General features: G+C 41.7%; 1 protein-coding gene across 5 annotated transcripts in view; it reads right to left on the bottom strand.

The window, feature by feature from the left end:
* PDE1B (phosphodiesterase 1B) overlaps positions 1–16,175 on the bottom strand; it is a 152,505-nt gene that overhangs the window by 15,775 nt on the left and 120,555 nt on the right. For all 5 annotated transcript variants that reach the window (XM_087925484.1, XM_087925486.1, XM_026713816.2 and 2 more), the window contains 7 exons: positions 14,088–14,201; positions 11,642–11,824; positions 7,620–7,686; positions 6,143–6,259; positions 2,970–3,110; positions 1,250–1,350; positions 160–285 (listed from right to left, as the gene is read on the bottom strand). In XM_087925484.1, coding sequence (XP_087781610.1) covers positions 160–285; positions 1,250–1,350; positions 2,970–3,110; positions 6,143–6,259; positions 7,620–7,686; positions 11,642–11,824; positions 14,088–14,201 — 849 coding nt within the window. The remainder of the gene's footprint in view (positions 1–159; positions 286–1,249; positions 1,351–2,969; positions 3,111–6,142; positions 6,260–7,619; positions 7,687–11,641; positions 11,825–14,087; positions 14,202–16,175) is intronic.

Raw genomic sequence — 16,175 nt, 5'->3', positions numbered from 1 at the left:
TGAATTTATGCTGCAAAACTCTGAACAGATTTGCTGATTTCTGCCCTACTCCCCCGCACCATGCCCCCGTTTTTACTGAAGCATTTCTCAGTGAAAAGCATACCCCCGTTTTTCCCGAGAGCATGGTTCAGTAGAGAAAAAGGGAGGAGGAGGGCTCACACAAATTCATCCTTGGTCAGGTTGACAAGTATGTTCATCTCATCATCCTGCATCATGCGGAAGACGGCGCTGATGTGGTGGTTCTCCAGAACTGACCGGTCGTTGTACAAAATGGCTGTATCTGACCTAAAAAAAAAAAAAGGAAGGAAGTCATAAAGCAAACACAATGTCAAGGAGAAGGATGAATGATCTTGGGGATTGTTGTTTGTTTGGGGGAACTGGTAAACTTTTCAACGTTTTGGTTAACTCCAAATACAGGAAGTCCTCCACTTGTGACCACAATTGAGCCCCATGTTTCTGTTGTTAAGCAAAACATTTGTTAAGGGAGTTTATAACTTTTCTTGCCACCGTTGTTAAGGGAATCACTGAAATGGTTACATCAGTAACCTCGTTGTTAAGTCATTCTGGCTTCCCCATTGACTTTGCTTGTCAGAAGGACACAATAGGTGATCACGTGACCCCAGGATAGCTGCAACCATCATAAATAAGAACCAATTGCCAAATATCCAAATTTTAATCATATAACCACAGGGATGCTACAACAGTCATATGTGTGGAAAAAAAATAGTCATATGTCACTTTTTTTCAATCCTGTAGTTAACTCTGAGCTGTCACTAAATAAACTGTTGTAAGTCGAGGACTATCTGTATGTTGAATACAATGGCCTACACCATTTTATCTTTAATTGTGTGGCAAAAGGAGGCCACGGAGGCCTCAAGTAACCAAAAAAGTTGACTGACTATTTGTTATTGTACATTCCATAGGTCTTTCAGAACTCTTGTCAGACTGGATTTCTTTGAGGGCCGGATCAGCATTGTACTTCTCCTTCGTGGGCTGGCCGGGGAGACTTGACAGGCAGGAGAGACGCCTCCTGCAACACCCTACCAGAGAAAATGGGGCCTGGGGACCCTTCTTTCCTCACCCCATTTTGGCTGCCAGAGGCACCCCAGACCAGTCCTTTGCTATTTCCAGGCCAGATTTAAGCACTCTGTGGAGCGGATCCAGCCTGCAGGCCTTGAGTTTGACACCCCTGCTCTAAAACAATAGCGTAAGGTTAACAATGGAACATCCCCACAACCTCTTTACTTACTTGGTCTGGATATGGAAGCTGTTGGTGGTACCCGTGTGCTCGTAGTCATGGATTGCAGCTGCAAAGATAATGGCCAGGGCCTCAATCTCCGTCAGGCAGTGCTGCGGAGGAGGAAGAAGAAGAAGAAGAAGAAGCAGGGGAGATGATCGGCATCTTTGGGAATGAAAGGGTGGGAATAACCCCAGAGGTTTGTCATCATAAATGGAGGACAGGTTCTACAATAGACCAAAACTCCCTGATTCCATCACCTTTCTAGATCAGTTGCTCTCCTATCCGTGGCATAAATGTTGACTTGAAGCCTACTTTCCTGGAAACAGACATTCAAACAATTGCACTTCACACGGCAAGAAGAGTAGCAGCAACAAGGCAGATAGATAGACTTCTTACCGTTCTTTGGCGCATACGTGTGGCTGGGTATGTGCAATATAAAATAAGATACGTACAGATATAAAATATAAATTTGCTCCCACCTAGGGCATGTTCCATTTCTCATCTTAAGATTCCTACCACAAATATGGTTTTGTGTCATTCCAAAGAAAATTTCTGTTATCTGATATTTAACAGAATAACAGAGTTGGAAGGGATCAAACCCCTTGCTCTGGCAGGAAACCCTACACTTATTTCAGACAAGTAGTTGTCCAATCTCTTCTTAAAAACTTCCAGTGTTGGAGCATTCACAGTTTCTGGAGGCAAGTTGTTCCACCGATTAATTGTTTTAACTGTCAGGAAATTCCTCCTTAGTTCTAAGTTGCTTCTCTCCTTCATTAGTTTCCATCCGTTGCTTCTTGTTCTGCCTTCAGGTGCTTTGGAGAATAGTTTGACTCCCTCTTCTTTGTGGCAACCTCGGAGATATTGGAAGACTGCCATCATGTCATCCCTAGTCCTTCTTTTCGTTAAACTAGACATACCCAAATTCCTGCAACTGCTCAAAGCTAATGATTTATAGATGTGCCGGGAATAAGACTGCCAACATTTTCAGTGGGCATCGTTCTCATGCAGAGCCAACTGCTGGCTCTGTCCTTCAAAGCCCAAAGAGAAGCATCCTAACTTAAAGGCTATGTTTTTTTTCAAATAAGTCAGTCCTGGCTTTAAAAAAAATTTGGGGAAAGTCCTTCCTTCTATCTTGTCCTAGCTGTTGTTTCCTGTCATGGGAACTCCCCTTTTCAGAGAGATTTTGTTTTCAAGATGTTTTATTTCCTGGACTGCATTTTAGCAGGTCAGGTTACTGATTAACTTTAGGGTTTGTTTTTTTACTTGATATGATTTTGTATTTTAATTACAACTGCATATTGATCTTGTAATATAACCTGTAGAATGTTTGCTTAATGCCCTATTTTTAAAGATACACTCGACCTGCGGTGGGGAAAAAAACACAACTCACTTAGTAAACATTTGCTGACTGCAATCAGTTCTCCCAATTCTTGGCTTAGCGCTAAACCGGGGAGACCTCTAGATGGCACTGTTGTTGTTTTTGTGTATGGTATTTAAGTGAGTTTTGATCAAGAATAATTTGGGAGCAAATCAGCACATAGGTCTTATTCCAGATATTTGTCCTGGGTACAGTAATTCATGTCAACCCAGCAGAAAGTTAGGCACCTGAGGTTTGAACATTTCTTCAGACCCGAAGAGCAGAATTAATTTTCTAAGCATGTAATATCACACTTCCCAACTTGTGGGTGTACAAACGGGATGTTCGCTGAAGCACTCAGGTTAGCCTTACCACCATGCCAGTGCGAAGCAGGAAGCAATGGACAGTCTGGGTAACATCAGCAGCATGTATCTGATTGTGATAAGGGTTCTTATATTTCCCATAACCAGCCTCCAGTGCATCCAGGAAAGTCATGAGGTACACCGTGGGGATCTGAAAAACAACAAAGACAAGGTGACCCTTGGCAAGATCTGGAAAGAGTTGCAAGCCTAGATATCTTCTACTGAGTCTGACAGTTGCTCCATCTAAAGAGCCAGGGTGGCGCAGGGGTTAGAGTGTAGCATTGCAGGCTAATTCTGCTGACTGCCAGCAGTTTGATCCTGACCGGATGGATGCTTCCGAGAGCCTTCCATCCTTCTGAGGTCGGTAAAATGAGGAGCCAGATTATTGGGGGGGTGGCATATGCTGACTCTGTAAACTGCTTAGAGAGAGAGAGCTGTAAAGCACTGTAAAATAGTATATAAGTCTAAGTGCTATTGCTATCTAGTTTGGTACCACCTGTATTAATCTCTCCAAGCATGTCTTCCAATTATGATGGATTATAACTCCTCAGCCGACATGGAAAGTCTGGCTTGAGATGTTGTGGGTTGTAGTCTAACAAGTCTGAAACGTAATCTGCCTAAGCAATGGTGGCTCTCTAGAATTCCAGACAGTTTTTCCCAGTCCAGTTTGGAGGTGCTGGAGACTGAGCACAAAAACCCTTTTCATACCTTGGCTTCTGTGCCGAGTAGGATTCCCATTTTACTATCAGAGGTAGTATTCAGCAGGTTCTGACCAGTTCTGGAGAACCGGTAGCGGAAATTGTGAGTAGTTCGGAATGCCACCTCTGACTGGCCCCGCCAACCCCATCTCTTCTCTGCCTCCCATTGGAGTCCCAGCTTATCGGCTGGGTCTTCTTTGGTTGCCCTGCACAGGAGAATGGAGCTGGAAAGCAGGTTAGTGGGGTGGGGAGAGAATGGGGATTTTTGCAGTATCCTTCCCCTGCCACGCCCACCAAGCCACGTCCACAGAACTGGTAGTAAAAAAAATTGAATCCCACCACTGTTTAGTATATATGATCTACTGCTGTGTTTTTCAAACTTGACAAGTTTAAGATGTGTGGACTTCAGCTCCCAGAATTCTCCAGCCAGCAACTGGTGATTGGGATCACAATCAGCCACAGTTTGTTCTCATAATGGTTCGTTGAGAAAGCCAGAGTGACCTAAGCGGTACATACTGGCAAGTCAAATTATGGTTTAGCATTTGTTAAAAAGTGGAAGTTCTAAAGGTAGAGCTAGATGATTATAGCCTTATCATGAATATTCAGCACCCTCTATCATCAAAGTAACATCTGAACGGGAACATATTGAACTATTTGACTCAGGAGAAGCAGCTGGTCTCCTGCTGGGGTTTTGGACTATCACTCTCATAATTTCATGTCACTGCCTTTGGCCATGAAGGATGGTGAGAGTTCAGGTATGAACGTCAACCTGGTTTCCATTAATTGTAACCTTCTCCCCCCACCAAAAAAAAAAAAAAAAGCCCTGGTAATTTAAACAACATATTAAACTTCTGTTGTGTTTTAATGCGAGAAATTACTATGATTACTTTGCTGGTGTCCCATCAAGTTGCAACATCTGGACAAAAAATGGGGGGGAAAGCTAAGTGGGATCAGATCTACTTCCTACAAATCACTTCTGGGGAGATCAGCAAGGGCCATATGGAATTCAAGAAAGTCTTTACCTTTTTGACTCTGTTGGAAATTTGGCAGGGTAAAAAATCATGTTAATGTCCGATATACAGTGGGGTTCGTCTGCCTGGACCCCACACTGTATATCAGACATTAACACGATTGAGCGGGTTCAGAGGTATTTCTCGAAAAGAGTACTCCATTCCTCCACTCACAATAGAATTCCCAATGCCTTCAGGCTCGAAATTTTGGGCCTGGACAATCTGGAACTGTGCCACCTGCGGTCCGATCTAAGCATAGCACACAAAATTGTCTGCTACAACGTCTTGCCTGTCAACGACTTCTTCAGCTTCAACCACAATAATACACAGGCAAACAATCAGTACAAACTCGAGGTAAACTGCTTCAAATTTGATGGCAGAAAATACGACTTCAGCAACAGAGTGGTCAATGCCTGGAACGCCCTACCCGACTCCGTTGTTTACACCCTCAAATCCCTCACAGCTTCAATCTCAAACTGTCTACCGTGGACCTCACCCCATTCCTAAGAGGTCTTTAAAGGGGCTGTGCCATAAGCACACCAGCGTGCCTACCGTCCCTGTCCTACTGTCCCCATTTATCTGTATTTACTTCCTTTGTTCATGTTTACGTTCATACCTATACCTGTAACCTTGTACATGTTTGACAAACAAATAAAATGAATAAATAAAGAAGAAGAAGGGGCAGTATCTAGTCCTCGGCCTGCTTTCAGTAAACCTGTACCCAAAGTGCTGCATCACTAGAGGTTTTCCAAGAGACTGGGCAACCAGAGGTGGTATTCAGCAGGTTCTGAGCAGTTCCGGAGAACCAGTAGCAGAAATTTTGAGTAGTTCTGAGAACCGACAAATACCACCTCTGACTGGCCCCACCCCCATCTATTCTCTGCCTCCTGAGTCCCAGCTGATCGGCCGGGTCTTCTTTGGTTGCCCTGCACAGGAGAACGGAGCTGGAAAGCAGGTTAGTGGGCTGGGGAGGCAATGGGGATTTTGCAATAACCTTCCCCTGCCATGCCCACCAAGCCACACCACACCCACCAAGCCACGCCCACAGAACTGGTAGTAAAAAAAATTTGAATCTCACCACTGTGGGCAACCATTTATCTGAAGCATAAAGGGTTCCTTGTTTGAGCAGGGGGTTGAAATAGAAGACCTCCACCAAGGTTCCTTCCAATTCTGTGAAGTGCTCAGGTTAGAGGAAAAGAGGGGAAAGAAGAAAAAGGACCCCACCCACTTCTGACTCTGGATCTGATCACAGACCATTCTGGCTTTAGCCCTTCGTCTGCCGACTCTCCCAACTGATCACCCCTGTAAAAATAGGATCCTCCCTCCCTCCTCCCCCACAAAAAATGCACCCTCTCTTCTAATTTAAAAAAGCAGCATTATAACGCCGCCCTGACTTCTCACAATTTGGCATGATGATTTAATCTGCAGGCACACAACAATTACCTGGATGTGCTCGGACCCTCTTCGTTCCTTACCTTGAAGCGACTGTTGAGATTGTGGCGGGTGAGCAGTTCAAAGACAATTGTGCGCAAGGCATGGTCTTCACTCACCCTGTTCAGTGCAAAGACATCGAAAAACCAGAGGTCAAGAGTCTAGGAAGGAAAACAGAGGCAGAAGGAGAAGAGGGTCAAATTTTCTGAAACTACTAAGCAAAGAACTTACATCTGGGGCAGGAAGAGGAAAAACGGGACAAGGCTCCAAAAGAAAAGGATTTTTTATTTTTATTTTTACAAAAAAGGGCTATAAGATGGAACTTAATGTGAACCAAGAAATACATTTCTAGGTATTAATCGTTCTCCTAACAAATATCTATCTGACTGTCTGTCTGTTTGTCCATCTATTCATCCACCCCTACACATACATTATAGACCCATAATATACTTATTTTTTTACATACTGTCAGACTCCACAAACCAAAAGATATCCACAGAATTACTTCTAACCAATTTATTGTTCTTCACCTATAGGCAGAAATATAGCAACTCCTTGCATCAGTAAAGATATTTCTAAGAACTTCTAGGGAAGAATTGTCTTGACCCTATTTCTCCCGACCAAACTCTCTTATCTACCTTTTTGATCCTCTGGAATGCAGCTCTTCCCTTCTGGGAATCCAGACTGCATTCTACCACATGAACAATCCTCTTTTAAATTCTCCAGGTGGTTTATGATACGTATCAAAGAGAATTTTTAATTGTAAAAATTAATAAACTATATTTTTTAAAAAAGAGAGAGAATTCCTCTAAGCATCTCCCTTCTGCAGTGATGATGGAGTGTTTGCAGCGTGACTACTATTGTGAAACAAAGGAGCTAAACACAGCACACATAGAGGCTTTGTCTTGTAACAGTGGTTCATATAGAAGACAGCTATATACGTACATATACATGGTAGGCAAATACCTGGCAAGCAATCAGTCTTCATTACTCTGCACAGAGAACCACAATGGAGACAGAACACAAGGAGACAAAGGTATGCCCACTCATGGCCTCATATATATAGACAGCTTCTTAAAGTGGTAAAACCTTGTGGGACCCATCCTCAATCTTAAAGCAGCAATAACCAGGCTGATTCATCCTCATTGCATCAGCCTTACAACAGCTGGTCAGCTATTAAATCTCAATACCTTGACAAGTGATTAATTAGCCCCAACAGTGCGGATTATTGATTACTGGTCAGAATTAAAAGCTTTGCCTCCAGTATCTTTTTTATAGAGCAGATAGCAGGGAATAGCTATAAAAGTGACTCATAAATATTGACCCAATGGATAGCTTGAAGTAGTGGGCAAAAGTAGCCTTGAGAATTGGAGTGGGGTGAATGACAGTAGCCTCCTCTCAGGCAAGAGAAACCACTGATGCAAACATTAGGAATGATTATTACCAGAGTGTAAGCCTCATTACATCCAACAGAGACTTACACAGGTAGCATAGTGTTGTTAAAAGGTAAAGAGTTGTTACCTTCAGACAGTTGATGACCGATTGAGAATAATTGGGTCCCACAGCTGTGTACGTTCGACGGAACATCCTGTGCAGTAGAGGACACAGTCAGACAGTCCCTGGGAGTCCCTGGCTTACTTGCAATTAGAAATAGCTTCCAAATCCTATCAAGCATGCAAGGAATATTCCACTTTCTCCAGGCAAGGCAATAAATTGGAGGCGTGTCGAACTGGAGCCTCTTCTTCAGAGATACTAAGAATCAATAGCCTAGTAGCGTTCCAGACCCATGCAGAGATTCCCCAGACTCACAAGGCTCACTCTAATTTATTATATTTCACAATACAGGTAATCCTCGACCGATGACCACAAATCAAGGCCAACATTTCTGCACTTGAGACATTTTTAAAGTGAGTTTTGCCCCATTCTATGACTTTTCTTGCCATGGTTGTTAAGTGAACCACTGCGGTTGATAGGTTAGCCACTTGACAGTTGGGTGAACCTGGTTTCCCCATTGACTTTGCTTGTCGGAAGGTCGCAAAAGGGGATCATACAGCAAAGGTCATAAATATGAACCAGTTGCCAAGCACTTGAATTTTGAACACATGATCATGGGGATGCTGCAAAGGTCATAACTGTGAAAATGGTCATAAGTCACATTTTTTGGTGCTGTTGTAACTTAGAACGGTCTCTAAACAAACTATTGTATGGTTAAGGACTACCTGTGTAATGATTTTCAATTTCAATTTTCATCACTATTGTATCTCTTTTTTCTCTTTCCTCCTTTCCTCTTGCTCCTTTTTATTATCCCAGTCGCCTTCCCAAATTAGAACTAAGGTACATTTCTTTGTGCAGATTCCTGTTGTGGTTACCTGGCAGCAGGTGTGGATGGCTGAGAAGAGCGAGGACTCAGATGAGGGGCCAGGACCATTAAGGAGTGGACTGCTGCCTTCAGAGACTGTGGGGGCTGGCAGCAGCGATGAGGAGGTTCCTGAGGAGCCTGTGCCAAATGCACGTGCACTCAGGGCAGGAAAGAGCAGCTACAGCAGCACAGACAACTCAGGGGTAAGGCTGCAAGGTAATGGTCCCTCCTTCAAGAAGATAAAGGCCAACTGGGACTTCCAGTTCAGGCTTCTTTAGCGATGGACCAAAATTCGTGACCGTGCGCGGTTTCAATCCATGCTCGCCGCTGGAGAGCCCCGAGCCAGTTGGATTTGGCGCTAAGCTACTCTGCAGAGGTGGTGAAGAAGGGGCAGACCACCAGCAGGGTTGAGGACAGCCGCATCTCTCCTCCTCGGCTGGCCATTACTCCCTTTCCCAAAGGTGGTTGCAGCGGTGGTCAGAAATGGCCACCTCAAAGAAGAACCCGACCAGACAAGATTGTGCAGGAGGAAGTTTAAAGGAGAAAGTTTGACTGACCAGCTTGAACGGAGAATATCTATTTAAGGTACCTGGAATTTGAATTTTAAAGACTAATATTATTCCTATAAAAGATTTTAAGCGGTCAAAGAGAAAGGGAAAGGAAACAGAATTTTTTTCCTCTCATATTGACAGTTTTAATTGACTTGAAACGTTAAGAAGAAGAGATCTGAACAAAAAATTGATACTAATCCACTTTGACATTAATAGGCTATTTTTAGCTGAAAATAAAGTGTCAAAAGGATAAAGATTCCTGGATAATTTAAAAACGTTTTTAAAAAAGAAAGAAAGCAGAGGAGGAAAAAAGGAAAAAAGAGGGTGGAATCTGGAAAAATGGAGGAGACCACCTGGAACTTAAAAGAATTGATAGTGGAATTCTTACAAGGTTTGCAAAAGATACATTGTAGCTGAAATTTTATTACAAGATAACAAAGCCCCTGGAAATAGAAAGTGAGAAAATAAGGAAGAAACAGATTTGGATTATTGGATGATTCCTGGAACTCTGGATGGTGGATCCTAATGAAATGAAATAAAATCAATTGGGGGTAGTTTAAAAATCTTTAAAATGGCATGACTCCTTGAAGAGTTAAAAATGAGACTTAAAGAACAAAAAGAAGAAGCACAAGAGGCAAGAGGATCTTTTGGCTTCATATTTCAATTTTTAGAAATGGAGATTTTAAACTATGAAAAACAACAAGAAATGTTGGCAGAAGGGTGGGACAAAGAAGAAGCCATCTTTAATGGCCAAGCAATTTTAAGCGGGGTAAAAAAGGGAAAGGGGGGAAAGGGAGTTAAAAACTTAAGCTTTGAAGCAACAACCAAAAAAAAGAGTAATTTGAAAAGCAATCATAATATCAGGAAGAAGCAGAAGGGAGGACAACAGAAGGGAGAATCAGATAGAAAAGGGAATAAAAAGGGGAGGGAGAAGAAGAGGGTGAAAAGAGAAAGGAAAAGAAGCTACAAAGGACAGAAACAAGATATAGAGGTACAGGAAAAGCGTACAAGAATTAAAGGTATAAGCCTATTTAAAAGACACAGAGACAATGGTTAAAATCTAACTTAAGGAGAGGATTCTGCAAGGGTGCATGGGATAGCATTGTTATATTAGAAATAGAAAAGAGTTAGAAAATATGTTAGATGATTAAAGTGAGAGAAAAAAATTGTATTGATGTGTAATGGAATATTTGTTTGTAATTAAAACAAAGGGGATAGGAGATTAAGGCTCTCAATGATTTAAAAAGAAAGTAAAAAAATGAAAAGAAACATGGAAGATTTTTATCAGTTGACGAGATGAATTTGAATAAGAATAATAACTATTGATTACTGTTAACAACAACTATTGTTTTGTTTTTTATTTAAAGACAGTAATAAGTAAAATATGAAATATAGATGATCAAAGTGAAAGACAACTGATATTACTAGGTAATGTTTGTTAAAAGAAATATAAATGTAAATGATTGTTATTAATATTAATGGCAGAGCTGTACTTGAATAGAATAATTACTTCATTTACTATTGTTATACATATATACACAGATATATATATACATATATACTTTTTAAAAAAAGAATTTAGTGTGTATTTTTAAAGGAATGTACCAAGCAGAATTCGGCTGAATTTAGGTATGTGTTACAAAATCGAGGTTAGAAAATGAATGTTATATCTGTAAAGGTGCAACTTAAATTTTAAACAAGATTTGAAAAAAGATAATGAAGGTGTTACACTCCACTCAAGTAACTACAGGGGAAAATTTGTTTTATGGAAAAGATAATATGAAATTGTAAACAGGACAGATGAATGTATAATTTAATATAATTTAAAATAAGGCTAGAGAAAGTAAAGAAAGGGAAAAACTATTGAAAAAAATGTGAAAATAGTTATAAGATATGGATTAGAATGTACAAGATGAATATGTATTGAGTTGGTGTCTGTATGGAGAAGTGATAACCCAGGGGCATGCTGTTCTCAAAAAAAGATATTTTATTTGTATGTTTTGTGAAAACTTAAATATTTTTTTATTAAAAAAAAAGAAGATAAAAGCCAACTGTGAAGCGAACATTCTTTGCAGGAAGCAAAGACGTTCTGAAACTCAGCCTCGTGGACATTACAGTATCTTAAGTTGGTATTTGAGGAATCTTGTGTTGTGAAATATTTCTTATCTGTGATTCTTGGCAGTTTCACACAGTTTTGGCAAGGCTTGTGCTTATCAAAGTTAATTAGTTTGCAGCAGCCTTTTAACCGGGGATTCATAAGAATCATTAAAAGGTTTCTGTTCCCTTTGGTTCGTGTTTGTTTTATTGGAAAAGGGTTTGGGTCAGAACAATTCCCCACAACTAAGTCAGATCTGGGTTGTCCATTTGACCCCTTTTGCTCCAACCTGATGCCTTCCTAAAGAGGCTATACATAACCAGCCTTGCCTAACCATGCCAATAGGGGGCCTGGTAAGCTGCAGGAAAAGAAACCAGAGATGGGGTTCTCAGCTGGAAAAAGCTATCTTAGGGCCAAGTATTCTCTTTCCTCTCTCATCCCATGTGAAACATTCCTTATTCAATCCCACAAGCATTTATCCCTCATCCCTCGCACGCTGTTCTGTTCTAATCCCAAGGAGTGGCGAGAAGATCCAAACCTTTCCACAAAGATGCCAGCTTGAACAGCATGCACAATGCTGCGAAACTTGGGTTTCTCCTCTGAACGGCGCCCCTTGGCCCGGGTCTGCTGGGTGAAAGTGGAGGCCAGCCAGTCTCGCACTTCAGAAGGTACTGCATCAGATTTGATCTCTTGGAGTTCATCTTCCGTGTCCAGAATCTTCCTGAAACAGGAATGGTGCCAGTGGTGGGGGAGAGGAAAGACAGATGATAAGCAATTAAGAGGCAACGTGCGTCACAATAGGAGACAAAAGCTGCAATTACATTGCCCCCTCCTCCTCCAAAAAGAAAAGAAGAACAAGAGTAGCACTGGCACTTAGTCTGGTTTTCAACACTGATGGATCATCTTTTAAATGTTAAAAAGAATTTTGAAAAATAAAATGATGAGACATTTAACCCAAGTCTCCATAACATTGCCTATACTAGCCCATGAATAAGATGGCCTTAAGTTAAACTTATTTGTTCATTCATTCATTCATTCGTTCATTTCTATAGCTACCCGTCTTAGTAAATGACTCTGGGCAGCTCACAATTCAGATCAAGTCTTACAATTAAAAATGTGAAAAACATTTTAAAACAATAAAAGCCATAACACCAGTAGGAAAGATTAAAACAACCAATTCAAAATACACAAGAGCAAGATATTTGGCCTGTTACTAATATAGCCAGGAAATGGGGCTGTTGGTGCATTCAACAACCCGGGCTCGGGAACACAGCCAGTTTTTAAAGGCCTTACAAAAGGCCAACAAGGTTGGGGCCATTCTGGTCTCCAAAGGGAGGATTTAAGCTGCACCAGTACTAATACGTTTCCCCTTATAAATACGTTTCCCCTTATTCTGAAAGTGCTAGAGCAGCTTCAAAGCGAGTAAAGGTGTACATTTTCAAGCATTACTTTGGAGGGAAGTCAGATGACTGATAGGAACTAACAACTAATTAAACAATTAGAATAGGGATCAATAATGGGGACAACAAATATCACAGGGAGTCTTCTTTTTTGACAACTGAAGAATGGATGAAGAGCAACTCAGCAATAAGGAAATCCCATTAGCGCTTCTCTGAATCTTGGATAGAGATGAGGCTTCTTCCAATGTGCTCTTACTTGGGTTTCTCTTAGCTTCTAGGATAAAGTATTTCATACAATTTAAGAGATAACTAAAGAATGAGTTTGTGATTTAGGTCAGCGATACCCAACCTTTCTGGCACCAGGGACTGGTTTCATGGAAAACAATTCTTTCACGGATGGACAGTGGGGCGCAGTTTCCCATGGAACCTAGGTCCCACGCATGCGCAGATGAGGCTTCACTTGTTCGCCCGCCGCTTGTGCAGATTGGTTCCTAATAGACTGCAGACCAATACTGGTCCACGGCCTGGGGATTGGAAACCCCTGATTTAGATAACAGCGTGTATAGTACTTGATTCATTTTCTGAATTCTGTGCATCCAAGGTCGGTGAGTTCTTCATATGTCAATCTGCCACTCGGGGGAACCACATCCCTTCTTAGTGCCAACATGGTCTGTAATTCACAGCAAGATCCACTCAATAATGCTTTCAGTGCAGGTAAAGCTCAGCAGAGTTTCTGCCAAGCCATGACACCAACCGCCGTCTTCAAATTACTGCCAAAACGGTGTGGTTGTCCTAGGAACTTCCTTCCCATAATTCACTTTATCCCAGCTTTCCTCATGCTGGAATGCTCTTCAGGTGTACGGACAGGGGTGGGATTCAAAATTTTTAACAACCAGTTATGTGGGCGTGGCTTAGGTGGTGGGTGTGGCTTGGTGGTCATGTGACTGGGTGGACATGACTTGGTGGTGATGTTATTGGCTGGGTGTGGCCAACTCAATATCACTCACATTGAGGCATACATCTCCTCGCCTGGCTTCTCATGACTATGGGGATGCTGCAACAGTCGTAAGTGTGAAACATGGTCATAAATCACTTTTTTCAGGGCCATTGTAACTTTGAATGGTCACTCCACACAAGCAAAGTACCAGCAAAGGAGGGGGGAAAAACTCCAGAGAAGTTCCTGAGACAGGAAGTCTGGTCCTGCCAAGAATGTAACAAGGGTTAACAGAGAGGCAGTTTCTGTAAGCAACACCAGAATGTTTCCTTCCTGCCTTCCTTACAGGATTAGGCCAGTAATTTCTTCTAACAACCGGTTTTCCAAACTGCTTGGAATGTTAACAACCGGTTCTAGTGAATAGGTGCGAACCTGTAGAATCCCACCCCTGTGTATGGACCAACTTCCAGAATTTTAAACAATTCTCTGGGAAGGTGCTGAGAATTGCTAAAAATTGCTAAGCCTAGACGGTGCTCAGCTTGCAGATGGGCAGCCTATCTAGGAGCACTCGTTCTGATTTTGGGGAAGCAGAGGGAAATCCTGTTGGACCCGATAGACACCCACAAGGCTTCCCAACCTTCCATCCTCACCTGGTCTCATCAATATAAACTGCTTCAAGCAAAGAAGCTGTATATTCCAAGTTCTTCTTCAGCTCCTCAATATTCACCTCTCCTGTCTCCAGCTGTTTCACCATATACCGCAACCTGCAAAGAGAAAAAAAAAATGAAGAGGAAGGGAATAAGCAGACAGGGTGAAACTTTTTTCCTTGGATCACCTGCCACAGAGCAGAGGTCTCCAACCTTGGCAACTTTAAGCCTGGAGGATTTCAACTCCCACGGAGTTGAAGTCCTCCAGGCTTAAAGTTGCCAAGGTTGGAGACCCCTGCCATAAAGCATCTCTCATTGCCATCCCATCTCCTCAAGAAAGAGCCAACCAGCAAGAAATCATATTCCAGCTATTTGCCACTGCAGCAAGAGGATAATGTCAAGGAAAGCGGACAAGACTGGTCACCTTTCTAGAATGTAGAGTTGTAAGTGCAGGAATGTTCTTATCTGGATGGCAAACCTCAGGTAATGAATGTTTACAAAGCAAATACAACTCAGGCAAACAAAGTCACTAATGTAAAGGAGGATTAGAGAGAGGAAGTAAACATATGTTAGACTTTAACTAGAGATAATTAATTGTGTTAATTACTATGCTAAACAGTAACGAAAGTTAAGCAATAACCAAAGTTAACCAATGTTGGAGGATTACTAAGAATGCGTATAAATGCAAGACTAGACTCCAATAAAGTCATCATGATTCATTTGATCATGATCAAACACCTTGACTGCCTCGACATTACAACACTAGAACTTGCAACCTCTTCAACCAACAACCACATCAAAAATGACTTTAAAAAAGAAAAAAAGGAATGCAGTGTTTTCTTAGGAAACATTTTTGCCTTCTTTTCACATTCAAAGGGAAGAAAGGGAGGGAGGGAGGGTTTCCAATAGAAAAACGCTACATTTTGGGAAAGAAGTTAATATACCACTGGATTCAGAGTAACAGCATCTGCCATCAGAGGATATGTTAAACACCAGGGGTCTCCAAACTTGACAGCTTGAAGACTTGTAGACTTCAATTCCCAGAATTCCTCCCCCAGTCATGGCAGCTCAGGAATTCTGGGAGTTGAAGTCAACAAGTCGTAAACTTGCCAAGTTTGAAGATCCTTGTTATGCACCATTAGAAGATGGAAGTAAGGCAAAAGAAACCCAAGTCCGCCTCTCTGTCCAGCCATGAAACTTATTAGGTGATCATCAACCAGTCACTCTCATGTCCCTTTCAACCTATCCTACTCACAGGGTAAGGGGTTTAGAATACCATGCCGAGCCCCTTCAGGGAATATCAGGAAGAAAATATAACAAAAGGAATAAGCATTTTTGATCCTGAGCCCCGCAGCATAGATAGAAAATAAATACACCCCGGGTTCATTGCCTACAAACAGGCCTTCTTTTCCCCTCCCTTGATGTCCTCCACCAAGAAGAGTGTTGGGTTTTCTCCATCCCCTGCTGGGAGTCTGGGATCAATCAAGTGAAAATGATAAAAAGGATTCTGACTCCAATCCAGCCACTCACCACCGCGAATGGATTTCATCCCACAAGGGAAGTGACAGACCCACACAGGCATTGGAAGACACTGTAGAAGATAGGAACAAACTACATAGAAGATGGAACAGGCTGAGGATTATGAATTAAGATTTGGATGGCCCGGATATCTATGGTATGATAAGGTTAAAGCAAATGTTGAGTTTAAAAGCCATTTGGTTAGGCATGCTATCCTAAGAGTATGGAATAAAGACAAAACAAGGTTTTCTGTAAAGATGCCTCTCTGGCAGTGGTGGGATTTGTGTCGAGGTGGAGGGAAAATGAAACTTTGATTTGGGGTTTTACAGATTAGATAGGATTGTTGTTACAGAAATGGCTGGTTTATAGTATTATGTAAAAGTAAAAAGTTGAGGTTTAATGTTATTATCTTATTCTATTGCACCAAAGGGAGTCTAAGAATGCTTTTTCTTTCTTTCCTCCCCTTTTTCCTAAACTTTTCCCTTCCCTTTTCCCTCCCCTATCTTTCCTACTATTTTCTTTTGCATTTTTGTGTTTTATGTTGTTAATAAAACAATATGGAACAGGCTGGTC

This window comes from Pseudonaja textilis, chromosome 2 (genome assembly GCF_049901715.1).
Source record: "Pseudonaja textilis isolate UNSWEBS1 chromosome 2, rPseTex1.2, whole genome shotgun sequence".
NCBI classification, from domain to species: Eukaryota; Metazoa; Chordata; class Lepidosauria; order Squamata; family Elapidae; genus Pseudonaja; species Pseudonaja textilis.
This window is presented reverse-complemented; position numbering and strand designations above follow the sequence as displayed.